This window comes from Artibeus jamaicensis, unplaced genomic scaffold (genome assembly GCF_021234435.1).
Source record: "Artibeus jamaicensis isolate MK-2021 breed Jamaican fruit bat unplaced genomic scaffold, CSHL_Jam_final contig_465, whole genome shotgun sequence".
Taxonomy (NCBI): domain Eukaryota; kingdom Metazoa; phylum Chordata; class Mammalia; order Chiroptera; family Phyllostomidae; genus Artibeus; species Artibeus jamaicensis.
The window spans coordinates 15,882,212-15,909,218 of NW_026521843.1; the positions used below are offsets into that span (position 1 = coordinate 15,882,212).

Genomic DNA, 27,007 nt, shown 5'->3' on the forward strand with positions numbered 1-27,007 from the left:
TTGGGTGCTCCACAGAGCTGATGCCCTGCACAGTGCCTGGTCCAAACAATGTCTCCTACACTACTGGCAGCCTTCTCCTGGCTCTGCTTCCAAGCTGCAGCCTTCCTTAACTGCTGGCCTCCACTCTGCCCACAGCCCACTGCTCACACTCAGGCCAAGAGCCTCCTCAGTGTCAGTTTCGGCCAAGCCAGGTTTCTCTCTGGTGCCCCCCTACTCTTGAACCTTATACTGGAACTGCCTCTATCGCTGCTGCCTCAAACATGTGTAATGCAGTGCGCGTTTCCCGATTAACGGAAACATGAAGGATTGCTTGCAAAGCCCGGGAATGAAGCCAAGAAAAGAAAAGCGAGGCGGGAAGGGCACAACGACTACATCTGCTGAACGCCAAGGCCTAGCAGCTGGGAAGCGGGAAGGCCGACGCACAGCCAACCCCGGGAGCCTCCACTGCGACCCGGAGCAGTGCGAGTGGCCGGGGCGGGCAATGCTACGCCGCGAAGGCGGTGGCGCTGTGTGGTCTGGGTACCGGGGGGAGAACCAGGTCGAGTGCGATTGCGCGGAGGCGGGGTGGTGAAAGGTGTCCGCGAACGAGAGCGCCGTGCGCCTGCGCTGGGCTGCGTGGCGCGGTGGCGGGGCTGCGCGGTGTGGAGAGCGTAGCTCTGCGGGTGGGGCCGTCGGCGGCGCTGGTGAGCTTTGCGGAGTTGGGCGGTGCCGAGGAGAAGGACGAGGTGGCGGGCTGGGTCTGATGCGGCCCTGTTCGTGGGGGCTCCGCTTGCTTGGTTATTTATTTATTTATTTATTTATTGTGTGTGCCTCCGAGTGCGCGCGCTCCACTACTTGGTGGGGTGGGGGTGGGGGGAGGGCCCGGGAAAAGGGGGAGCTGGAACCGGGGCGAAACGCAGCGTGACTTGCAGGTGAGGGAACGCCGAGCGGTCGTCGCAGCCTCCGCGGCGGAGAAGCCCTTGTTCCGGCTGCCGGGAAGGAGCGTCTGGTGCCGACAAGATGGCGGACGGGGAGCTGAACGTGGACAGTCTCATCACCCGACTGCTGGAGGGTGAGTGCGGGGCTCGGCCGGCCGCAGGGGGGGCGCCTCGCTAAGTCCCCATTCCCTCTCTTCTGCGGAAACCGGAGGGACCGGCTTTCCCGCCCCGAGGCGGCCGCCAAGGAGGGGTGAAGAGGCTAGTTGGCCGGGGTTGGGGGGAGCGGCCTTCGGGAACAACGCCGGGGATGAGGCAGAGCTAGAGGGGCTGTCGACGCAGGCTGCCGGGCGAGGCCCGTTGGGTAGTGTCCCCGCGGCCTTTCGGGGGACCGGCACGGCGACGCGCGAGCCTAGGGGTGCGAGGAGCCCAAAGGTGCTGGGTGACCATTCCAAGGAAGGTGCGAGGATGCGTGCTCCTCCGCATAGTATGCCCGTGGAAGGTGCATTTCTTCTCTTGTTCTCTTTGTGCAGTGCCCTTGGCTGCCTCTGATTCTAGTTCCGGGAGTGATTTTTTTTAAAAAACCTTCGGTTACACGATTGTCTGCATCGCTCTGCTGTTTTATATGCTTTAGGACCAACTCTGTTCCAGGAGAGGGTTACCACGGGACTTGAGTATCTCCCATTTATTATTTTGGCTAAAAAAATAGTAAAAAGTGTCCGATCGAGTCGAAGATGCACGCAAGAAAAATGGACTATGTAGACACGTTTGCTGAAGGTATTAGCCTTCGGGTTTGAGGATTTAACAGGTTTGAACAGGATTTAGTATCTGCAAACTTAGGGAAGGTCTATTGTACGGCCACTTGTGTTTTAAAAGGTATTTACAAGTCTTCACAGCTTTTGAAGTTTCCGGATCCTTCAGTTTTTATTGAACAGTTTTATTTTGGGGCGAGGTACTGAGGGAAAGTGAAGACATGGGGGGGGGCAGGATATTCAGAGTTAATTGCAGTCTTCTTCCAGTGAATCGCTTTACCCTAAAATTTGCGTCATCACTGCTTTGTGGATGTGTAGGGGAAAAATTAAGCCTTAAAAAAATTCAGTCTTTTCTCCCAGAAACCGACGGAAATCTCATATGTGGCAACTCTTTCTTGTTTTCAAATTCCCCAAGGGTAATAGATACAGTAAAGCAATACGTACTTATATTTGGAAAAGCATCAGAGATTGTAAGGGGGGTGGCGCTAGTTTCTTTTTGTTAAGCCATTGTCGGTATTTCCTCAGTTCTGTGTACTCGTTGTGTAACAAAGTACAGTATATTTGCTCCAGATGTGAAAGCCTTCCAGCCATCTAAGACTGAGTATGAAGCAAAGTTTTACCAGGAACTCTTATTTACCTTTTTCTTTAGTACTAAGTTATTCCTGGGAGGCCCCCTGGTGCCTGCATTTAGTGTTCACTACTTAAGACTTTGTGGACTTAGGCAGATGTGAAAATCTTGCTGAGTGAGACATTTGCTTTGAAAGAAATTGTATTTGGTAATTATGTTGTTGTAAGAGAAATATAGCTATTCTAAAATTTTAATATCTTGTTAACTTTGGGGGAAGATTAGGCCCACAGTGGTTTTTATACTTTTTAAATTTGGCTTATAAATTTAAATATTTTTAAAATCATGTTTGTATCTCAAGTTTCTTTGCTTTTGTTTTCGATGCATGTATTTTATAGGAATAAAACAGTGTAGGCTTACGTGTTTTAAAGTGTTTGATCTGGACCCTTTTAAGTCAAATGCACCTTTTTATGATTATAGATACTTAAGAATCTTTACTAGTGGGAAAAAGATATGGTGTGAAAAGTAGAAGAAGTGAATGCTTCCATTTGTTATTGTGAATTCAAATGAAATGTTTGGTTCTACTTTTAGCCAATCATTTTTCCTTTTATTGGTGAGAGTTCTAGTCCAGACATTTTCCCCTTTTAAATTAGCGAACATTTATGGACTTGCATTGTGCCAGTCACTGGGAATCCACAGACAAGGCACAGGCTAGGCTGTTCACTCCAAGAACTCCCAATATAAATAAGTGATTTGGGGACTCTTTTAGCCTCCTCTCTTTTCTTACATTCAACACACCTATCAGTAAGGTTTTTCATTACTTCTTAGTCTAGAGAATTATGTTTAGTTTGACAGTGCCTCCCGAGATTCTTAAATTCTCCAGGCTCCTCCTCTCCCATCCCTTTCCAAAATCTAGACCCATTTAATGACATCCAAATCAGACTTGGATTTTCTAATCAGTAATTATTTTTAAGTCTTCAAATAAAAAATTTTGTACTTTTTTTCCCAGTGAAGTCACTTTCTAATTAAATTTAACTCAAATTTAAGTGATGGTATTTTGTAAAAGCTGCCCAGCAGAATAGCTACTGTTTTGTTTGTTTGTTTGTTTGTTTTTAAATTACATTAACATACAAGTTAAATTTGGCACAATTTCTCTACATGGGTAGGGGGTGGGGAATCATCAGGGCTCGATCCCATTTTAAAATGTTGATTAGAGCTCCATAATCTTGATTCTTTTTTTTAATTATATTAAATTGCAAATTAACTATAAAACTTTTAGTTACTATATTTCAAGTTTTGCTTTGTATTTTTCTTTCTGGGTGAATGTATCATTGATGCCATATTTACAAAGTGTCTAGAACAATTTTAAATTTTTATTATTCAGTGCAAAATAGTGTACTGACTTATTGTTTGGATAGTGCATATTTCTTCAGTTATATTTTCTTGGGTTAAATTTTACTTAGAAGTATAAGCCACTGTACCCTCAATAGTGACCCTGCTACCACATTCTTGTGGCTTATTGCAGTGCTTTTGACTGGTAATTTAAATTGCAGCTAGTTCCTATGCAGATCCTGAGAAATCTTTGATATCAGTAGTTCCAAAAAGATTTAGGGTGGCAGTGGAAGTATAGTACGAAAGTATAGCACAAATATAGTTTATAATTTATAAACTATAAATAAGTTTATAGTTTATTCAAACTATTAATGTTGAGTTTATTTTGGAGGAGGTGAAATGGGATAAGTAGAATCTGATGTTTTGGGAAGAGGTTAAGTATGGAAGGCTGCTTTCTACCAGCTAAGATAGTACTAGGTCTGTTGCCAGCACAGACTTGATCCAAATGTTTAAAAAGTGGGCTGTACCAGTTAATAATGATTAACATGTGTCTGTTATGTATATATCAAATACCTGATTATATGTGTTATATATTGTGTATATATTATATATGTGTAAAACTGTTCTGAGATTTTCTCTTTTTTTCCGATTATAAAAGTATTCTTGTAGAAAATTTGTGAAACAGAAAAGTGTAAATGGGGAAAAAACCAAGTCCTCCTCTAATTCCACAATGGAGAGACAAGTCTTTTTGAAATTTTGATATATTTTTGTTCACATACTTTATACTATTAGAATATTATTTTAATAGCTTTATGGGTTAATTTTCCAAGTATTATATCATGAATATTTCTCCTTGTCATTGAAAATGTCTTAAGAAATATTTCAAAAGCTACTTGCTATATGATAGAAAAGTTTTCTTAAAGTTTTTTTCTTTGACTTGGCCACAGAGTTAAGCTTGAATATTACAACATGAATTGTAGAATATTAGCACTGTATACACTTCTGTGGCAGAATATGATTGTATTTATACTTTTGGCCCACTAATAGCTATATGAAAATTTTGGTCTATGAATGTTCTTGTTTTGTTTTCAAATCCATTTTCACTTTGTTTCAACCTGTCAGATGTCTGAATTTGTGAAATTGCTGTGATCGTTTAGTATACAGCTCCCTTTCCTTTCTTATGGGTCATGTACTATTAAAATTTACTTAGACTGACAGACTAAACAAATAGGAAATTTTCCTTATATGTCCTTTTGAAGGTTAATAAAAAATGCATTTGAAAAACAAAATGTATTAATGAAACCACATTAAAGTATCCCTTTTTAAATAAGTTTTATTTAGATGTGATTCATATAACATACAGTTCACCTATGTGAATTATATAATTCAGTGATTTTAGTATATTCAGAGTTGTGCAACTATCCGCACAGTCACCTTTAGAACGTTTTCTCAGCTACCACCCTGACACACAACTCTGTTCCCCTTGGCCAAAACTCTCTCTTCTTCACTGCTGCTTTCCTCCTACCCCTACACCAGGCTGCCACTAAGTCTATTTTCTGTCTGGATTTTGCCTATTCTTGACATTTGATATAAATGAAATTGTGTAATCTGTGGTCTTTTATGATTGACTTCTTTTAATGTTTTTAAAGTTTACTCATGTTGGAGCATATGTCAGTATTTCATTTCCTTTATGGCTGAATAATATAAAAATAACATTTCATTCATCACTTGAGTTGCGCTTTTTTTTTTTTTTGCTATTGTCAAAAAATACTGCTATGAATATTTGTATACAAATTTTCCTGTGGGTATATTTTCAGTTCCCTTGGGTATGTATGTGTGTGTAAATATAAATATAAACTAGAAGTGGGATTGCTGCATCATATGGTAACTGCATGTTTAACCTTTTGAGGAACTGCCAGACTGTTTAAAGCCTTTTTTCTGATTAAATTCTTTCATTATGACCTTGCAGTCTAAAGGTTGGGCAGTTTGAAGGAAGCGCTAAGTTGGTCCTTGCAACCTCAATTTCTGTGGGGTGTACAGGTGCAAAGCCAGGTCCGTTAGTTAGAAAAGAGCAGGTTGGGGAGCAGGGGAAATCAACTGAGAGATACTTTCTTCTTTTCCTTATTCTTGGATGAGAAGCTAGAGGAGGCATAAGATGCCCCATTTTTTAAAACTGATTAAAAAGGAAGGTTTGTTTGTTTTCTCATTAGTTCCTGAGGTGAGGGAGAGTTTGACAGTTTAAAGAACTAGCCCAGAAGTGTTTTTGTTTTGTTAAAGGGGAGAGCTAGAGCTTTCTGGTAAATATCTAAATCCAAGATTAGGATTCATTGGGATTTAGAAATCTATTTACATTTGAGTCTAGAGACAGGATTATATAAAGATTTCGGATTAGTGAAGAAGATAGTAAATTGTATCTGGTAGGTTTTTTTCTCTTATATCTCTGTTAAAGAGTATCTATTCCAAAGGCAGGCATTCTTAACTTGAACACATGTAAATAATGTAAGTTCATAAATGTCAAGATATTCAGAAATAACTAAAATAAGTGTTTCTGAAACAGGTTATCCTAGAAGTCTTGGAATATAGGGATTCGGGGAGAAAGGGTTTGTGAATGTCAGTAGGCTTAGCAGTAGTCTGGTGGGGAGAACAGGGATTCTCAGTCCAATCTTCTAGGATTAATTTTTTGAGGATACAAATTTATACCTTTGGGCAGTGATCACTACTCCTCTAGCTGCTGTAAATAGCCATTTCAAGGCTTATCCTTCCTGGAAAGTAGAGGATCAGAGAAGATAGGAGAAAGAGAGGTCCCTCTTTTTGGGGGCACAGTTCTTTTTGTACACCCTCCATCTGCTCCCCCAAGACTGAACTGGATTATTTTTGAGTCTTGGTTATTAGTGGGTGAAATATTATTGTTTTTATACATTGTTCTCTAAAATATACCATGCAACCAAGACTTTCCATCTGTTGGATAAATGAAAATGCTTTAATGGAAATAACATCTTTATTCCACAATTAGGGGTAGAAGACTAAAAGTGCAGAAATTAATTCCGAAGGTAAATAAGTGTGAGTAATCAGTAGTAGCCAGTCTTTTCCTAGTTTCATAGACGAATTCAGTTTCTGGTCTGGCTGGGTACTTGCCATACAATAGAAGAAGTAGTAAAAGGACAGTGAGAGTTGTCCTTTATCCTGCCTCTGCACAATTCACATTGTGATTTTTATCAGAGTATATATAACCTTCCTGAAAATCACTGGCCTCAGGGCTCTCCCTTCCCAAATTTACCTGCATTTGTACAAGGACAAGGAGAGAGGTATTTATATCATGTGCATAATCTAGTGGGAACATTGCTTTTGGGTCTTCATTTTTGCTGATCTATAATTTGGAAGTTTTGAAATGCTTTATTTCATTATAAAGGAATTTTATCCCCAGAATGTTCATCAGAATATCCCCAAATTCCCAACCAGTCAGTTACAGGGTGACCAAAATATTTTCTTGGCTTTGTGTACTTACCTAACATTATTTTTACTTTTCTCCTAATCCTATCCCCCATGTTGAAGATTTAGAGAAATCAAAGTTACTTTTCATTGTAAAAAAGGTTTAAGGACATCTTTTTATATACTTTTGTGGGTATTCTTTAATATTATACCAAAAAATCAACAAGTAGTAATTTCTTAACAGCTAATTGTAACGTGGAATCTAACATATCAATGATTTTTTGTTTTCTTACATTAAAATTCATTGCTCTTATCTTGCACATTAAGTGGATCTTATGCATGACTTTGTAACATGCATTGGTCATTTAGAGAACACTGGTTAATTCTAAGTCGTGCAGATGTTCAAATGTTGACATACCTTATACAACATCGGAAAATTCCATTTGTTAATGTTGCAGTAAAATATTGTAAGAGTCCTTAAGTGTGGAGAAGCTGTCACATTTATGGTGCTGGATACAAGGTTTCCAAATTTTAAATTTCACTTGAAAGCTTGAATCATATCATTAGCAACAAATGCTGTCAATTTTTGTTGAAATGACAGGCATTTTTTCATTTTTAAGAGTATCTGTTAAGTACCTAAGTGTGAATAACCATAGTTTATCAGTTGTGCTTTCTAGTAAAAAAAGATGTTTTGTTAAAAAAAAAAAAAAGGCTAGATCAGCTTGGAACTAAAACAGTGGCATGAGTGCTTTTCTAGGAGACAACCATTGTACTTTAGTGTGCAGCAGAAATGCTTTATGGGTACTTTCTGTTTCACCATACAGAAGAGTATTAAAAGATGTATAATCAGTGGTGGAGATTAATAAATTGATTGTTTTTACTGCTTCATCAAGGCCATTCTTAATGACACTGGGTTTCTGTGTGTTCCACTGTAAATGCATGGCTACAAATACACCAAGTTGGGCACCACTGACTCAGTGCTAAGTGTGTGCTAAGGTGCTGGCAGTTTTACCAGCCGTTGCTTTTACACCATACAGATGTCCACACAGTGAAAAAGGAATCACACTGGGAACCACAGGGCTCCGGCACGCCTTCCTCTCCCCCTGAATTGTCTAGCCCTCACCTGTGTGTTACTTTACATTTTCTCAGTATCTGTTTACCTCAGTATTCTCTGAGGTATATCTGTTTTATCTCAGTATTGATTTAAAAATCAATCCCTGGGATGATTTTTAAAGATGACTCAAACACCTTTGAGAATTCATGAAAGCCATGGGTCTCTTCAGAAAAATGTACATGTTCATGTACATATGCAATATCATGGACGTTTGTTGGTGTCACACAGGGCTCCTGAAGGCCATCTGTAGGCTCCGAAACCACATTAGTCTATATCAGACAGACTTAAAGCAAATTGAAATCACGGCATCTGCCTAATTCTTTCTCTTAAAACTAAAAGTCCACATTATAACCAATGGTAAAAAATTATACATTTATTCCTTTTTGTGGTTTAAAGGCAGACATATGCAAAATACAGGCTGGGCAAAAGTAGGTTTAAACTTGTGAGTATGTGAAAGTTTATTCTTGTATTATTATTTGTGTTCATTTCGTTTTTTTTTAAGATTCAATTGCTTATAGATATGAATTATCATTTTATTCATATTTTTGTTTTTTCCTTTATTTTTTATTGACACTATTACATATGTCCCTGTTTCCCTCTAGCCCTCCTCCCCCACTGTACCCCCTACCCTCTGGCAGTCAGCACAGTTTGTGTTCATGGGTTATGCATATATGTTTTGGCTAATCCCTTCCCCTTCTTTAATTCAGTCCCTCCCACCTCCCTCCCCTAATATTTTTTAAATCTTTTTCTTAAAGAAGACCCTCTGACATTTCATGTAATACTAGTTTGGTGGTGATGAAATCCTTACAGCTTTTTCTTGTCTGGGAAGCTCTTTATATGTTCTTCAATTCTAAATGGTAGTTTTGCTGCATAATCTTGGTTATAGGTTATTCTCATTACCATTAATTATTGTATTTTCCATACAAAAACTGTAAATCTACTTTTGTCACAGCATGTATGTTGCGGTTGATATTCCATTGTACAGAAAAATTTAGGAAATGTGGGAAACCTGGATTTAAGTGAACTTTGCTGTTGATTAATCTTTTTTAGGGTAGAGGGTGGAGTATACTAAACTGAAATTAAAGTATTAAAGATTAATGAGGATTACTAAGATTTCATGGAACAGACATGATAGTGGAATTTGTTCCTTTTTTCTTGGCATCCTTTCTGTTTTAGAGAAGGCAGGTACTAATAAGAACTTGATGGAGGAAAGAGCAGGTGCTTCTTGAAATATAAAATTTAGTATACACACAACACACATGTATACAGCACACACCATTTGTAATTTAAAAGACAAACCTGCATTGAAAAAGTTTTCACATGAATTCAAAATTTAAAGTATAACGATTGAGTACAATTTTCTTTGTAATCCTGAGGAGAGGGGAGTTCTTGGGGAGGAAGATAACATTTTGTTTGAGGTTCAGTTGCTATTCTATAGCAGAATCAATCGCAAGTGTTCATCTGTTGACGCATTTTGCCTAGGAAGATGTCTTTTAACACAGGTACTGCCAAATACTGATAGCTGTCCACAAGCATATGACTTTAGTTAAGTGGTTTAGTCATCACTTGGGAGGCATTCATAGAATTCTATTAGCCTTCTCTTGATATTTGCCTTGTAGCATGTCATTACATTGCAGATTAATCCATTCCAGGAGAGGGTTATGCCAAAGCTTCTCATCTGCACAATTAAATAGCTTTTGATGTATTTTGCACTAGCAATGCTGTCTGAAGAATGCTTTTAGAGCTGTGGCTTGAGTTTAGAAAACATCTCATGCAAATCAGTGGGGGAGTGAAGATCTCACTTGTTTTAACTTTGACAGCACTACAAGTGTGTAAAGTAACTTGACATTTGCTTGTGAATTCAAGCAGCATTAGTTATCAAAATGACTTAATGACAGCATGTTTCAGTCAAGTTTTTTTTTTTTGGCTTTATAATTTTAGGAATCATTAAGAAACACTACCAAGTTTGCAGCAAAATCTAATTTTTAATAAAACTACTCAGTGTTTGATAGTAGTGATTGAAGGTGATTTTTCTCTATAAGAAAAATTTCAGTATTGGCCCTAAACTCTAAAAAAATCACAGTAAAACTTTATCACTACTAAGCCATTGAACTGTTATGTGGTAGGTAGGGCAAGTCAAGATAGTCAGCTGTTATTTTTTGACAGACTCATGGAACTGAAAGTGCTTAAGTTCATGAGAGCTAATGAACTTCACCCTTGATACCACGTCAGTAATACATAACTGATTACAGTTTTTCTGATGAGTAATTGCTGCATAGACTTCAAACACCTGAATTTCCACAAGCTCTGTAAAACTGTCCGACTAGGTCTTTTTCTGCTTCTTGTATTTTTATATCACCATTGGTATTTTTTTCCCACAGCTTCTTTGAAAATAGTCTTACCTGTATTTGTTCTACACCAGGTATTTATAGAGGCTAACTCTCCCATTCACTTCATATTCACTATTATCTCCTCAAAAAGCAGCAACTAAGTATTGGTAATACCTGTGAACTCAAAAGAGCCTAGGAAAACCACTCACAATCATTTGTATTGTTTTTTTAACTGATTATTGATGTTGCTTCCAATGCCCTCAACTGTTTTTTTACAGAAAGTCTAATAGTCTTAAGCAAGATTATTGTCGTAAGACATATTTATTTGGCTTTTCCAATCAAATATGATTTGATTAATTTGCCGTTGGTAAATGGTTTTTCTCACTTGCTAAGATATGAATCCGTTGAAAACGTACTTTGATTGCAGCCTTTTTTATTTTTGTGAAGAAATTCTGCTGTGAGATTCCATTTACATTTTTTTTTCTTGACTCACTTTCCTTTAAATTGGGAATGTTGTGATGAACATACATTCTTTTAACACAGCTATAATATCACAACTACATTGCCTAGCCACTTAATTCAGTAGCAGAATAATCCACACTCTGCTGTGCCTTAAAAGCACAATGTTCACATTCCACTTGTATTGCTTTGACATGATGAATATGCACTGGTAATAAAAGTAAAATAAAATGTGGTGCAGCAATAAGCACGGCACTTGAGACACTGTTGAGTTATAACTGCATCTCTACAATTTATAGTACACTGGGAAGAAGTGCCAAGTGATGAGAACGCCCCATGTGGTCTTTGTCATATAATTTTTATGTCACCAAGTATTGGTCTTTTTCCCCCAACCATTTAAAAAAATGTGAAAACATTTACAAGTTGTGCAAAAACAGGCATTGAGCCCTTAAGCATGCCCAAAAGGTTGCAGGTTCGATCCCCAGTCAGGGTGCTTGTATAGGAGGCAACTGATCAAGGTTTTTTCTCACATTGGTATTTCTCTCTACTCTCTCTAAAATAGGTAAAAACATATCGTTGGGTGAGGATTTTTAAAAAAACCAACACAAAATGGGGCCAAATTTGACCCTCGGGTATTAGAGTTTTCCCCCTTTTCTGATATAAATATTATTGTGCAGAAAAAGTAACTTATCAGGAATCAGGAGACTTTGGTGCTTCTACCAAAGTTTTGTGACTGATTCAGTTAGGTAAAATATAGGGTTGGGACTCAACAGTGTCTGGTCCTGGGCAAAGTATTCCTCTTAATTCTTTAGGTAACCTGAATTTATGGTGTGTACCCAACAGTTCTTGAGAGTGGCCAACACAGGAAATGTTTGTTTTGTTCTTTGAGGGACAGGAAGCACCAGTGAGCTCCCAGTCATTCTGGCTTTTTTCCTGGGAGCATAGGGGAATGGACCCCAAGCATAAAGTCATATAGTCTTAACTCACATAAAAGAGAGGTGAAAGTCTGGGGCATTAAAATGGTTGAAATTTAAATCCAAAAGAGGCAAAATCCACATAGATTCTGACTTTAAAATCTGCAGTCAGGTTCCTGTAAAGTCATTAGTTGACTTCTAAGGTATATATGTGTGCGATAGAAGATTCTAAGACAGTAGCTGGGAAGCTAAAGATCTGAACAGAGATTCCACCATCTCCCCAGTACCAGATAAGCAAAAGTTCAGACTCTGTCTGCCAAGTCAGAGGGGCCGTATTACACCCTGAGTCTTCCATTGCGATCTCAGGGCCACTCCTTAAGATTGAAGGCAAAATTGAAATAGATCAACCCTGAAAAAAATGTGGGTGCCATTGGCACTCAGCTGCTAAAAGGAAGCAACTGTGGAGGAAGATATTGTTTAGAGCTTCTACAGTTTTTCATCCATAATTAAATATTTTACCCAGGACATACTAACAGGATTAACTGACCAAAAAACAAGTGGGGGCCGGGGGGACAAATCCACAGATAATTTGGATATTAGAGTTTTCACACAGAGACTTTAAAATAACTGATTCAATGTACTCAGAATAGAGAGGAAAAGATGAAAATTTGTCTCAGACCTGGAAACACTACAACTAAAAAAAATACATTAACATTTAAACTTTGGTAATTACGCAGTGCTAAGAGGAAAACAAGAAGGTGAAATACAAGAAGACATTGTAAGACAGTGGAAAGGTTTAACATGTACAGAGGGAGTCCTAGGAGAGCCATGGAATAGAAAAAAAATGACTAAGAATTTTCCAGAACTTCCTCAAGATACCAAAACAGATTAAAGAACATTTGTGAATTCCAAGCAGGAAAAATACAAATAAAGCCATAGTGAGACCCATCCAGAGACCTAACTGCTAAAAATCAAAGAAAAAGCAAATCTTAGAAGCTACCAGAGGGAAGAAATTATTATCCCTCAGGAATGGTTGATATACTTCCTAAAACTACAGAAGCCAACTATCACTAGGATAAGCTGTTAAAGTGCTAGGGAAAAAAAGAAGAATGCTAACCTCTGATTCTAAATTCAGGGAGCATTCATATCCTTCACAAGTGAAGGCAAAGTAAAGACAAACGAAACTTAAAGGAAATTTATTTGTAATAGACATCACTGGAAAATGCTAAGGGAAGTTCATGTTGAAAGAAAATGATCCCAAATAAAAGCACAGAACTGCAGAAGGAAATGAACAACAATAAGGGTTAATGCATGTAAATATAAATTCTCTTCAAAAAAAATTACTGCTTGTGGGGTTTAAAATATGTGGAAGCAATACTGTATGATAACTGCAGAACAAAAGGCTGGAGATGGTAAATCGGTTGAAAAGTTACTTGTTATCTCTACAGTAACAGCCAAAAGAAAAAGAATATATAACTAAAAAGCTAATAGGGGAGAAAATGGAATAATAAAAAGTAATTTCATTTCTCTAAAGAAATGCAAGAAAAGAGAAATAAAGAACAAATGAGACAAAACAAAGGACAGGGTGGTAGACTTCAACTCAGCCGTCAGTAATTGTAATAAATGTAAAAGGAACAAACACTCAAGACAGCTCAGAAGATGGAACCTGTATACTGTTTACAAGGGGCATTTAATTCTAAGAGCACAGGTAAGTAAGTAATGGAATGGGAAAAATATATCACATGTACATGAACTAAAAGAAACCTGAGTTGGCTATATAGTAATGTCAAAAAGAGTATAAGATGAAAAGTATCATTAGAGATAAAGAAGGGAATTACATAATATTAAGAGAATAAAGTAATAGGAAGATACAATTATCTTACATTTTTTAGGTGTTTAATAAGATAGGTCTAAAACACAAAAAAAGTTGATAGAACCAAAAAGTTAAAATAGAGCCACAACCATAGTAGATTAATGCACTTTTCTTTGTAACTAATAGAACAAACAAAAGATTTAACACGATCAACTTGACCTAATTGACACATACACAGAACATAGTACCCAACAACTATAGGATATACAGTTGACTCTCAAACACTATGGGGATTGGGGTGCAGTCAAAAATCCATGTGTAACTTTTGACTCCTCTCAGATGTAATTACCCTCTGTACCCATGGGGGATTGGGTCTAAGACCCCCTGCAGATACCAAAATTCACAAATGCCCACGTCCCCTATATAAAATGGCATAAATTGATATATATAGTCAGCTCTCTGCATCTGTGGACTCTCAACTGTAGATTGAAAATAGTATAGGTATTAATTCCCGGGTGAGGGAGAACAGCATGTAAAGTAGGCCTGAGCAGTTCAAACCTGTGTTCAAGGGTGAACTGTAGGTGCTTTTAAAATATGTATGAAACACTTATTAAAGTATGCCATACACTGTACATAATAAAGCAAATCTCAGTAAATATGAAAGAAACGAGATCTCAGATAATGTTCTCTGACTTAAGTGATGATAAGCTAGAAATCAGTAGCAGATAACTAGAAAAATCCTTAAATATTCAGAAATTAAACAGAGTACTTTTAAATATGTTACCGGCTAAAAAATAGCAACGAAAATTATAATGTATGTTGACCCAAATAATGAAAATAGGTGTCAAAACTTGTGCAACTGCAACTAAAAGCAGTGATAATGTAGAGCTTTAATTTATGTATTAGGAAAAATAGGTTGAAGCTTCTATTTCAAGATAATAGAAGAAAAGCAAATTATAATAAAAATAGAAGGAAAATATAAAATTAAGAGCTGAGCTCTGGCTGGTATGGCTCATTGGATTAAATACTGGCCTGTGAACCAGAGGATTGCTGGTTCAATTCCCAGTCAGGGCACATGCCTGGGTTGCAGGCCAGGCTGTGCTTGAGAGGCAATCACACAATGAGGTTTCTCTACCTTTCTATCTCTCGCCCTTCCCCTCTCCAAAAATAAATAGATAAAATCTTTTTTTTAAAGCTAAAATCAAAAAGCAGATGTATGATTTATAAAAGTGATACTGAAAAATTAAAAAATTGATAAATCCCTAGAAAGACTGATAATATAAAAAATAGAAAACACCCAAGAAAGATACAGGAGATGTCACTATTAAAGGGGAGACTAAAGAGATGGAATAAATGCAATGGTGTAATCCTGGATTGAATTCCGTGCTAGAAGGGAAGAAAACTCTGTAAAGGGCATGAATAAACTAAGAATGTAGTTTATTCTTTGATTTGTATCAACATTAAGTTCCCTGAATTTGATAACTTGTATCAATACTAGGATTATATAAGAGGATATTCTTACAAAATTTATACTGATAGTATATTTTAAAGATTTGGTTTATTTAATTTTAGAGAGAGGGCAAGGGAGGGACAAGGAAAGGGAGGGAAACCTCAATATGTGAAAGAAACATCAATAGGTTACCTTTTGCATGCCCCCATGCAACAGGGGACCTGACCCACAACCCAGGCATGTGCCCTGACTGGGAATCAGTCTAGCAATCTTTAGGTTTGCAGCATGATTCCCAACCCACTGAGCCATACCAGTCAGGGCTATACTGATACATTGAGTAAAGGACCATGAAGCATGCAGTCCATTCTCAAATGGTTGATAAAATATTTGTGCTAGTTATATAAATTATATCATATAATGTCATATGTGGTGTATAATATTTATGTTACAAATATATTGTATATATAATAGGATAGTAAGATATTATAAATAATGCTAATTTGATAATTTAGAAACTCATCTTGGCAAAACTGATACAAGGTATAGAAAATATGGATAGTCTTATATGTGTTAAAGAAAATGAATTTATACTTGAACACCTTCTCAAAAAGAACATTCTAGGCCCAGATGGTTTCACTGGTGACCCAAATATTTGAAGAAGACCTTTTATCATTTTTACACAGTTTCTTACAGAAAACTGAAAGAGAGGTAATGCTTCCTGGCATACCAGGAAGAATTCCTGTATATAATGGAGACCTACTTTTGAATGGAAAGATAGGTAGAATTGCTCTGAGCCATGTATCTACCCTAATCTCCGTAACATTCAGCTAATTTATTCTTAAAATGTGGTCATTTATCAAAGGCTTAATCTTCTGAAGAACGTTTAGCCTCTCTAAGGGCATTTAATCAACTCCTAGATGTGACTGCTCATGAAATACACTCTTTGCACCACTGCAGTTGGGGAGCTACTGCCAGTTATATTTGTGAGAAATTTTTTATTGCAAAAGTATATCCCACCTTCAGAGATACTAATTGGGGGAAAACATGCATTTCAGAATCAGAAACTTAAGATGTTTTATGTGGTATATTTTCGTTTGGGCAAATTTGTAGTTTCTGTGACTTACATAGTTGCAGCATTTTTAGCTCTGTAAAAATGTTAAGTCAGAATGCGCCTTAATATACCTAAATTGCTCACTTGCGAGGTCAAAATTAGAGTCATTACTTACAGAGAAAATAAAACAAATTATACAAAAATTTTAAAATAAAATCTTAGAGAAGGAAGAAGAGGGAGAAATCAAACCAGGCATGTGCCTGATGGAATCGATCTGTTGCAGGCCCATGCTCAATCCAGACATAAAATATTTATCACTGTAATTTAGACACCTTAAGTTGACATGTCAAAGTGACTCCACACTAGTCTCAACTTAATAATGGTAATCTATGAAGTGAATTTGTCATTTGAAAGCAACCAGAGATCTTTAATCTTTCATCTTTCAAGGAGAATGCATTTTTTTCCTTAACTTAAAACAGGTATGTTTTGTTTTGATTGTAGAAGTGTATTTTTCACCATCATTTCCTACAGTTTTAATGCTAAGATTAAAAGTTGTTCCTGTCACAGGGCATTGAATCTAAGCTAGTACTCTACATACTTAATGGAAGGTACAAAGGTAGATGTCTTTTTTTGGTCTTAGAAAAAGTCACATGTCCATGGAAAGTATTTAATTGATGTTTGAGAGCTAATTAAGCTAAGTTCCCATTATAAAAGTAGTTCTGCTGATCGTTTGAATTTCAGGAATGGTCTTACTAACTCATATTTTCCAAAGCACATTTAAAAATTTGTTTCTTTCTCCTCTTTGTTGTTCATATATTACTATATTAATGGAAAATATACATGGATTGGCTTCTGGCAATGGGTTTTGTTTTTCTTTTAAGCCTCTCTTGCCCTGACAAAAGAATCACAGAAACTTTAAAGCAAGAAATGTGTGGACTTCATTGTAAATGGGAAATAGTTGGGGTGTATAGAGATACAGTCTCTACTCCACTATTTGGAGATACAGTTTTCTTTGTTTAAATGTATTTTCAGTTACAACTGAATGGGAGCTAGCAGTACATTTAGAGATTAAGAGTGTGTGTGTGTGTGTGTGTAAGTAAAGTGAAAGAGCAAGAGGAGAAGGAAAGGAGAGGAAATGATTGATTACAGTAGGGCAAATAAGGAACTCCCCATGTACCATGTTTCCCCATTCCATCCCAGAAGTTATTGGGAACCATATTAGTACATGAATTTTATTTGCTTATTCATATGAAAAATGCTTTTCTCCATCTATATAATTTTTAATATGCCGTATTGTAATGATAATCATTAAACTTTATTAAATATCTAGTATCTTAATACTTGTTTTGTTTTGGTCAGAAAACAGAAGTAGTAGTTGCTGAAATTCTTGAGACTACTGATGATACCCCAAGGAAGGGTGTGAAGCTAAACCACTTATTGTCAGTTACTATTCATAATCTTCCTTTTTTTGTAGCCACGCCTTCTTAACTAATGCAATTTTTGGCCTTTTACTACTAAATGCAAGACTTTGCAGAGAGTAGGCGGAACACTCAGAGGTGCTGTCCCTGAAACCTCTTAGGTCTCTTGGGCTGTGAGGCCTGTCTGTGGAGTGCAGAGGACGACTGTGTTTCCTTCGTACTTACCAAGCATCGTCAAGAACTAGCAATGATGGAGATGGAATCCAAAGATCTATCCAAATAGACACTCAAATCTAAAATAGCATAACTTTACTGTTAGCCACACACCAGTGTATCTGGTAGTTTGTTGCCTGTGTGTTAATGATCTTCAAGATATGGGCATGAATCTTTTTTAAGGATTATTATTTTATGGACACGTTTTAGAAAACTGATCATTTTATTCATTGTTCATCAGTACGAGGATGTCGTCCAGGAAAGATTGTGCAGATGACTGAAGCAGAAGTTCGGGGCTTATGTATCAAGTCTCGGGAGATCTTTCTCAGCCAGCCTATTCTTCTGGAATTGGAAGCACCGCTGAAGATTTGTGGTATGTAAATTGGTAAAAGTTGGAAACAGTCTCTTTTGAATCCCAGTTTTCCTCTCATATTTACATTGAAGATACTCTAGAGAGAACATTTTACAATTTTTGTATAAAAGATTGATAAGTTTTATTTTCTAAAATTCTGTAAAAATTGAAACTTTCATGAAATGGCAACATTTTTGCTATGTAGATTGCTGTTCACACTGTATAGTTTTTATAAATAAGAAAGACAATACAATCAAAAAATAAAAAGAGACTTTGAAGAGATTCAGATGGTCAGTAAATGTAAGATCCTCAGTCTTACCTAGTAATCAGGGAAATGCAGTTTACAAACAAATCCTGAATGCTAATCAGATTGAAAAAAATGTCAAAACTTGATATCTGGTATATAAAGAAGTGGAGAAAAAGGCATGATAGTACACTGGTTAGAAAAAACAGATACAGAGGTTTGGGGGTCAGTATAGTAATATTCATGGTAGTCTAGCTTTGTTATGATCGTTTTGGTTTATTTAGAAAATTATGTAACTTTATAGTTTGTTCTTTTAAGTCTTATAATGGCTTTTGGCCAAGCAAAAACTGAAGTGTAGTGGTTACATTCTTCCATAGTTCCTATAACAGTGGACATGGTCTAAATAATATCCTGACTTTTGGTTTAATAACACAGTTTTTCTTGGTAGTGGCTGTTAGTGTTTATGATTTAGCTTTTATGAACTTACCCATCAGTTTTTGCCCAATCAAGGATTATTTGCTATATGCACATTTGATTCTGCAGTTTCTTAATAATGTACAGTAATACCATGTAACCTGCAGTGCTTAATGTGCTCCTTTTTCTTCATGTGGTTTATTAAGTCATGTGTTTGGTTGCTTCTTTGTTCAGAGCCTATCAAATAGGTTAAGTAAATGTTTGTTGAAAAATTAATTAGCTTATAGTATCACCATTAAGTAAAAGTTAGAGTTTGGAATTTTGTGGAAATGATTTGTCCTTTTAATGATTTCCAGTGAGCAAATGTAGTTGCTTAAAAGTTATCTTAAAATTAAAATGATTCAGCCCTGGCCTGGTGACTCAGTTGTAGCATCATCCACTGCACCAGAACATTATAGGTTCTATCCGAGGTCAGGGCATGTAAGGGAGGCAAATGGTAGATGTTTCTCTCTTACATTGATCTTTCTGTCCTTCCCTCCTTCCCTCCCTCCTTCCCTCCCTCCTTCCCATGAATAAAAATTTCCTTGGGTGAGGATTAAGATAAGTTTAAAAAAAATAAATTGGGTTGTTTATTTTTTTTAATTGAAATGATTTAAATTCTCTTCAAGGTTCTCTTTAAAATGCTTTAACTTAGAAAGAATTTGAAGGTAATAGAAGTTATTTATGCTAAATATTTCTAAGTTCTTGCTGTTTTTTTCCTATTTGGTATAACAAAATGACCTAAATTATACTATCAGATGATAAAGTTAACTGTATTAGTTCTGTATTACTGTATAACAGATTACCCCAAAACTTTGTGGCTTAACAGAACAACATTTATCATCTCACAGTTTCTGTGCATCTGGAATTTGGGCCCCGCTTAGCTGGGTCCTCTGGTTCTAGGACTCATAAAACTACAATCGTTATCATCTGCGGCTGTGGTTATCTCAAGGCTCAACTATGAAAAGGATTCAATTCCTTAGGGGCAGTCGACTTGGGGCCTCCATTCCTAGTGAGCTGTTGGCTAGAGGCCTCCTTCAGGTCTTTGCCATGTGTGCTTCTGCATCATTAAGAGTGAGAGAAGGCAAGAGAGTGCCAGCAGATGGAAGTCACAGTCTTTTGTAATGTGATCTCAGATGTGACAGCCCCTCTTATTTTTGCTGTATTCTATGTTAGAAGCAAGTCACTCACTACCTACGGCCCACATTCAAGGGGAGAGGATTATAAAGAGTAAACATGAAGAATCATTTCATAGAAGGTGGTTTTACCAGATCATCAGATATTCTAAAGTTGACTTTTTCTATTTCTAGGAGATATTCATGGACAGTATACAGATTTACTGCGATTATTTGAATATGGAGGTTTTCCACCAGAAGCCAACTATCTTTTCTTAGGAGATTATGTGGACAGAGGAAAGCAGTCTTTGGAAACCATTTGTTTACTACTGGCTTATAAAATCAAATATCCAGAGAACTTCTTTCTCTTACGAGGAAACCATGAGTGTGCTAGCATCAATCGCATTTATGGATTCTATGATGAATGTAAGTAAAAATAAAAACCTATTTTTTATTAATGGAGAAATTTCCTAATAATTTTTTATTTCAGAAGGGTTCCTTTATTTTTACTTCACAGTTTTTTGAAAATATGAACCAATGAGCCTAAGCCCAAGAAGAGAGCTTTTCATTACTAACTCAGTTGGTTCTTGGGGGTTCTCTTTAGTCATGTTCTTTCAGGTTGAATACGGCTCATTCAGCCAAAAGGCCCTTTTGTAATTAGTTTACATAGTGAACTATTCCATAGCTTCTGGTTTTCTAGTGTCCATTAAAGTTTTAGCTCTCAGGATTCTTGTGATATGACAGAAACTCTTACTGGCTCTAGGTCAAAGAAATACTGAGACATTCTGAAATTATTTTAAAGGTTCAAGTTTATTATTAGGATTGTAGTTTTTGCCTATAAACCTAGAGAGATAAAGGTACTGAGAATTCTGAGGTATCTTTATTCTGTTGTATGTTTTTCCGTGGGTAACAGCACCGGTTTGTTGTGTGTGGTGCTGCTTCCTTGTGTTGTTAGTAGAGTATCCTGTTGCATTTGGGTTAGTCTTTTGTTTTTGCCAGATTTGGTTAATTACAATTTAGAACCAATTACAATGATTTTCAAATTGAATTACTGTTTTTTAGCTCTGAATTTTCCTTTAGAAACAATTTTTTGTTTTTTCTATCCTTAAATATGGCAGAGTCCTATTCAGATTCCTGTCTCTTTGATTCACATAGTCATGAGTTTGACAATGTTTGGGGAACTATTCTGTACACTGGGAATGCAGCAGTGCGCAAGACACATGGTCTCTCTCTTTTGGGATTTGAAAGTGTTTATTATTGTACGTACTGACATGATTAATGAGTTGTAAGTTCAAATAGTACATAACATAAAACTTTTTAATAGGTCACTTGAAGATTCTGTTATTTTACAAAATAAACTATACAAAGAAGCCCATGGGTAATGTGTTACAGACAAAGTGTTAGTATCCTTAATAAATACAAAAAGCTCTCACAAATTAATAAAAAATCAACAAAACATATGAATAGGTATGTCAACACAGAAGAAATAGAAGTGGGCAAAAATGTAAAAAAAATCTTTAGCCTAACTAGTAAATAAACAAATTAAGTTGATACTATTTTTCACCTATCAACTTGACAAAGATTATTAATACCTGGTGTTGACCGAAACACAGAAAAGTACGCTCAAGCCACTACTGGTAGGGGTATAAACTGATTCAGCATCTACTTAATTATATGTGTTACGACGTTCTGCAAGAAATAAGTATTTTTTTCCCAAAATATAAATTATTTTTAAAAGGCTCACATGCTATCTCTAATATAATTTTACTACCTTTTAAGTATCATCAGAGTAAATACTGATGTGAATTTGTTGGTTTCTCAAGTTTTCTCAGGTAACTAACTCCTTTAAGAATTGATTTGGAATTGCTACAACAGTAGAATTCCAGTTAGCCGCTTAGTGTGCTGTATTTCTGAAGACAGCTTGGATCTGAACATACCCCCGCATCTAGTGTGGATATGTCCTGGAGGTCTAGTCAGTGTATTCAATACTTTGGGCTCAGGAGGAATGATATAAAATTGTCAGGAATGTTTCTAGCTAGTTCACCTAAATCCTAGGTCCTGGGTATCTAGTTGAAAACTGGCCTCATACATAGAGAGTTCACCAGCCATTCATTCAGTTGTCTATGCCCTTATTTGTCATACCAAAATTGGTAAGTATACCAAGCGTGAACAGAGTATGGAATAGTAAATGTATGGTGTATTAGCTCCTTCTTTCCCCCACAAGCCTCTGACTGGTCAACAGGACCATTCAGCTCACGAGTATATTAGGACATAAGAAAGAAAAATAAAACTTCGAAATTATCCTAATTCCAGTTCCTTCTTGATTACTGACCATCTTGTAATAATCAAAATTGGACGATTTGGACTCCAGTAGAAGAATTGACAGATGTATAATGGAGAGAAAGGGTAGTCACTGAGAACAATGTGTAGGAGTTTGATATAGAATGGAAAAAGTATGGAACTTCCAAATAAAAATGGCGGATTAAACACATGTACCTACTTTAACCCTTCTGTAATTCCCTTAAAACAACAGGAAAAGAGGTTTTGTTTTTGTTTTGTTTTTTAATGCATAAGCTTACAGGTAAAAAATAGGAGATAAAGTAAAACTTACAAACAGTAACTGTTTAGCAAATTAGAAAGGGCTGAATCCTCAGTGGAGAAAGCCAAGAAGCAACTAAGAAGCAAGATTTCACTACAGAATCACCACCACCCTCAAAAATGTTTCAAGATCTGGCAGCTGCTTTCAAGTATCATTTTCTAGGATGAGTATCTGGTAGTAGAATTCCTAGGTCAAGGATAGGCATATGTTTAACTTCACTAGATAATGTGTAAATGATTGCTGGAGTGGTTTACTGGTAAGTCTGTTACACTAGGCAATATGTTGTTTTTAATTTAAAGACTGGTTCTTTTCTTTTGTACTGCTAATTCTAAGATACTCTAATCATTATTTTATGGAGCTTACATTCTAATGGGAATGATTCTTTATTTGATTTTTTTTATTGGTTTCAATTGTTTAATCAGACCAGTGGACAGGAAGTGGGTTGTGGTATACCAAACCCTAACCACTTTTCTAAAGCTACATCAGAGCTAGAGGTATATCCTTAAATGATAGGATACAGGCTTGAGTATCCTTGGGGTAGAAATTATATCAAATGAAATAATGTACTGTGACGTGAGAACAGCTTGTAAACACTGCTTTGAGTTATACTTGCTCATTGAGAGGCAGGTTATGGCATAAAAGCATAAGGAATTAGTGCTTGTGTCTTTCATTCCTTCCCTGGGTTAGTTGTTACAACTTATCACAAAATTCAGAAAAAATGAGTAGCACTAAAAAGCTGAGTGTACACTTGAGATTGTCTTTATTGTAGCTCTTTATGCTAGACCAAAGAAAAATTATAGCCTTTGTGTGTCTATTTATACTTGCCATAGCGCAAAGTTGTAATTCATTCAAAAGTGAATACCAGTTAAGCACTTGGAAATTCTCTGTTGGCAATAAGTTTATGTTGTTACTCAGTGCATTAGAGTGAATATGTACAGTGTCCAGAGGCGCTCCTTTGTTTCTGCTTGCTTATTTGGCTAGGTATTTAACTACATGTTGAATGGAAAAAATAAACTGATCGTCAGTTAGAATGTTTTAGAGTTGCTGTATTATAGTGATCTTAAAACACAAGTGTTTGGTGTATTTGTTTCATAAAACACCTAGCACAATCTTTGAAGTCTGCAATTTTACTGAAGGTGTGAATATTTATTATTTATTACTATTTTTAAAATATCCAAGTAACATATTCATTATAGAAAAACCCAGTGCTAGATAAACATGATGAAGAAAATTGAAATTATCATAATCCTGTGGCTGTGAGATACCTGATGAGAAAGGTTTTAGATTTATTTATTCTATTTGCTTGCTCCTTTTATAGGCAAACGAAGATTTAATATTAAATTGTGGAAGACCTTCACTGATTGTTTCAACTGTCTGCCTATAGCCGCCATTGTGGATGAGAAGATCTTCTGTTGTCATGGAGGTAGACTAGTAAATTAGCCTCATGGGTTTTTCTTAGTCTTCTTCTGTTGTTTAGAAAAAATTTATAATATTTAAGATGTTACCGGAAAATAAAGCAGTGCTTTTGTAAAAACTCAAATGATTAAAATTGTTTAAACACAGCTAACATCTCTTTTACTTAGAAATTTGTGATTATTTATATATGATTAAAATGAAAATTTAGTATTTGTCTTTAAAGAGTTTCACATATGAGGAGTATTACCATAGTTCTGTTTCAAAAAATGCCTGCCTTTTGCCTCAGTTTTAACAGGAAAATGCCTCTACTATCTATAAAAAGAGAATTACTATTGTTTTTCCTGCCTCTGTTAAATGCTTCATCAGAATCCAAACATAATTTAATATTCCCACATGGCAAGAATTCTAGGTTTTATGTAATAAATATGTCTGCTCTAGTCCTAAAAATAATTTTTGGTAGAATAAGTTACTCTCTAAAACTTGTTAAATAAGCTTAAATATGTGAAAATTTACCTGAAAAAGTAACGTGTTTCTAGCACCTGGCTAGATGACATGAAAATATATAGCCAGTGTATGATCTGGCCATCTTTAAGAAATTTTAAAACCTGTTGATAAAATGTATACTTTCAAAATAGATAGTAATTAAATAAATTTAATTATGCCAAAGTACTTGTAGAGGCAGTAATTGTGAGAAGTCAAGAAAGGGAGAGAATTGTTGGGTGAATGTTTATGGAGACATGGATTTTGGAGGATGAATAGACTTTGGAGAGGTGGAAAGGACATACAGTCAACCTTGGTTGTCGAGCGTCTCCTACCTTGAACAGTTCGGTTCTCGACCCAACAACCCTTTCATGCTGGTACTGAATTTCTCATGGGAAAAAAATTAGGTTTTGAACAAATCTCTTCTCAAAGAGCCTTCTGAAATGGATTAAATTCAAGATCCAAGGTTCCACTGTAAGACAGTCTTTTTTATGTTTAGTTCAAGAAATGTGTGAGGACTGACCTCACTAGAATGTCAAGTACATCTTGGGGAATGATGGGATTAGACTATAGAGATTTGAATATTGAACAAAGAAGTTTATTGAATGGTTTGATAGCCATATTGGTTTTTTATACAGGGAAGGAATTAACGGAAATACTGTAAGAAAATTTGTTTTTCATCAATATATGGGAAGAATTAAGTGAAAAACACTAAGAAGATAGATGTACATTTCTAAGCCTGAGATAATAAATTGTTTATTCTCTAATAGTACATAATTCACCATATTAATTGAAACATTTTACATGCTAATCATTTAAGAAATTGTAGCTCTTGCACATTAGTATAGCTAAGAATAGAAATGTAGCAAGTAGTATGGAATATGAACATTTAGTTTTCATTCTTTGTGATGATGCTTTAGATTGTCCACCAAAGAGCAATACTGGCTGTTGCCTATGTACTACTTGAAAGATTACAAAGTATTTTTGTGTGCTTTTTCTTGTTTATCATTCTGAGCAACAGTTGTACTTTGACGAAGAGAATGAGCATGTTGGAGTGGATTATAGGAAGGCATAATGGGACGTAGTGAGGCACTGAAACTGGAAGTAAGCATGTTTAAGAATAGGTGGTAAGTGGCAAAGTGGTAGGAAGTAATGGAATTGAATATGTTCCTATGAAAGACAGGGAATGGTTGGAAAGTGGCAGGATTTCTTTCTGTGGGACATCTTTCGAAATGAAAGGGAATTTCATTCCCTGGTAGGGAAAAGTGGAGAGAGCCTAATTATAGCATTCTGTTATATCAGAGTGGGATTGTATCTAATCTTAACGTATCAAAAGGAGCACTTTAAATATCTTTAGTTTCACATAGTGAGTCTACTTTAAGTTTTTCTTTATTTGATTGAAAATTTTGATAGATGTTGATAGTATGGCTCACGTTTTTATTTCTAGGACTGTCACCAGACCTGCAGTCTATGGAGCAGATTCGGAGAATTATGAGACCCACTGATGTCCCTGATACAGGTTACGTATATAGAGAAGTTTGCTTAATTGTTTTATGTAAAGTGTTGGCATATTTGCATTTAATTATATTTAGTGGAAGTAGGGTTGGTTTTAATAATAAATAATAGAGCTTTTTTTAATATTTAGTAAGCTACAGGTTACTTGCAGTAAGATAGAATATTTCACTTTCTATTATTTCCCAGAGTATAGGACTTTAATTTGTATCTATAACCACAATATGGTTCTGTCAAAATAATCTATCACAAAAGATCTTGCTATTGATTTCTCTTATTACCCTCCTATCTTTCTAAATTCCCTCATTCATATCAACATTGGTTATATTCTTCAAAGATCTCTTAAAAATTAATTGATAGTTTTTAAACTAAAATTTTTCTTTCTTAGCTGAGGATACACTTAACTTTCTTTTAAATTATCTGGTAGTTTTCTTTTGTTTTTTCTGAATCATTTATGTTTAAATTTTTGGACCTCTTAACACTCTTGAGGCAGAAAGTTTTAAAGATACATGGTGAATTTTATGAATATTGTGAAAATTATGAAAATTGACTATTCACACATTTAGAATAACTCTTATAAGTTAGTCAAAACAAAAGCAAATACGTTCCTATTGAGGATAAATTGCTGTGTTGATTAACAGGTGAATGAAATGCAATTTTATAAATAAATACCTAGGCACAGTTGCTCCTTGTCCTAAGTTTAATATTGACTTTTAAATGGTAATTACGTATTTTTGATCATTGTTGCAGGCATGTATCTATTGTGATATTCATATAATAACATGCCACAGAGACCCATGAATTGGGTGCAGTTATGTTGCTTTGTTTCACAGTTCAACTTTTGCTTAAAACATCGATACATTTCTACATGGCATTTTTCTGACACTAAATGTATGTGGTGTTTCCACACTAAACCAATTCCCCAACACCAAGTGAGTGTCAAACAATTTGAGTCTGACACTAACCTGACAGCTTTAAGGCCTCCATTCCGTAAGACTGCCCCAACTTCAGATGCCTGCCTCGAATGGGGTCCCTAGGAGTCCCATACTCCTGTCTGGGTGACCACAGGTTTGGGGGTTCCC

General features: G+C 36.1%; 1 protein-coding gene across 2 annotated transcripts in view; it reads left to right on the forward strand.

The window, feature by feature from the left end:
• The first annotated feature begins 578 nt into the window (after positions 1 to 578).
• The window catches only part of PPP1CB (protein phosphatase 1 catalytic subunit beta), a 39,229-nt gene continuing 12,800 nt past the window's right edge, over positions 579 to 27,007 (forward strand). Inside the window, exons 1-6 of one of the 2 annotated variants that reach the window (XM_037146614.2) lie at positions 579 to 683; positions 912 to 1,051; positions 17,996 to 18,127; positions 20,114 to 20,344; positions 23,836 to 23,940; positions 25,861 to 25,932. In XM_037146614.2, the coding sequence (XP_037002509.1) occupies positions 1,000 to 1,051; positions 17,996 to 18,127; positions 20,114 to 20,344; positions 23,836 to 23,940; positions 25,861 to 25,932 (592 nt within the window). In that variant the 5' untranslated portion in view covers positions 579 to 683; positions 912 to 999. The other variant, XM_037146615.2, reaches the window with a different exon arrangement.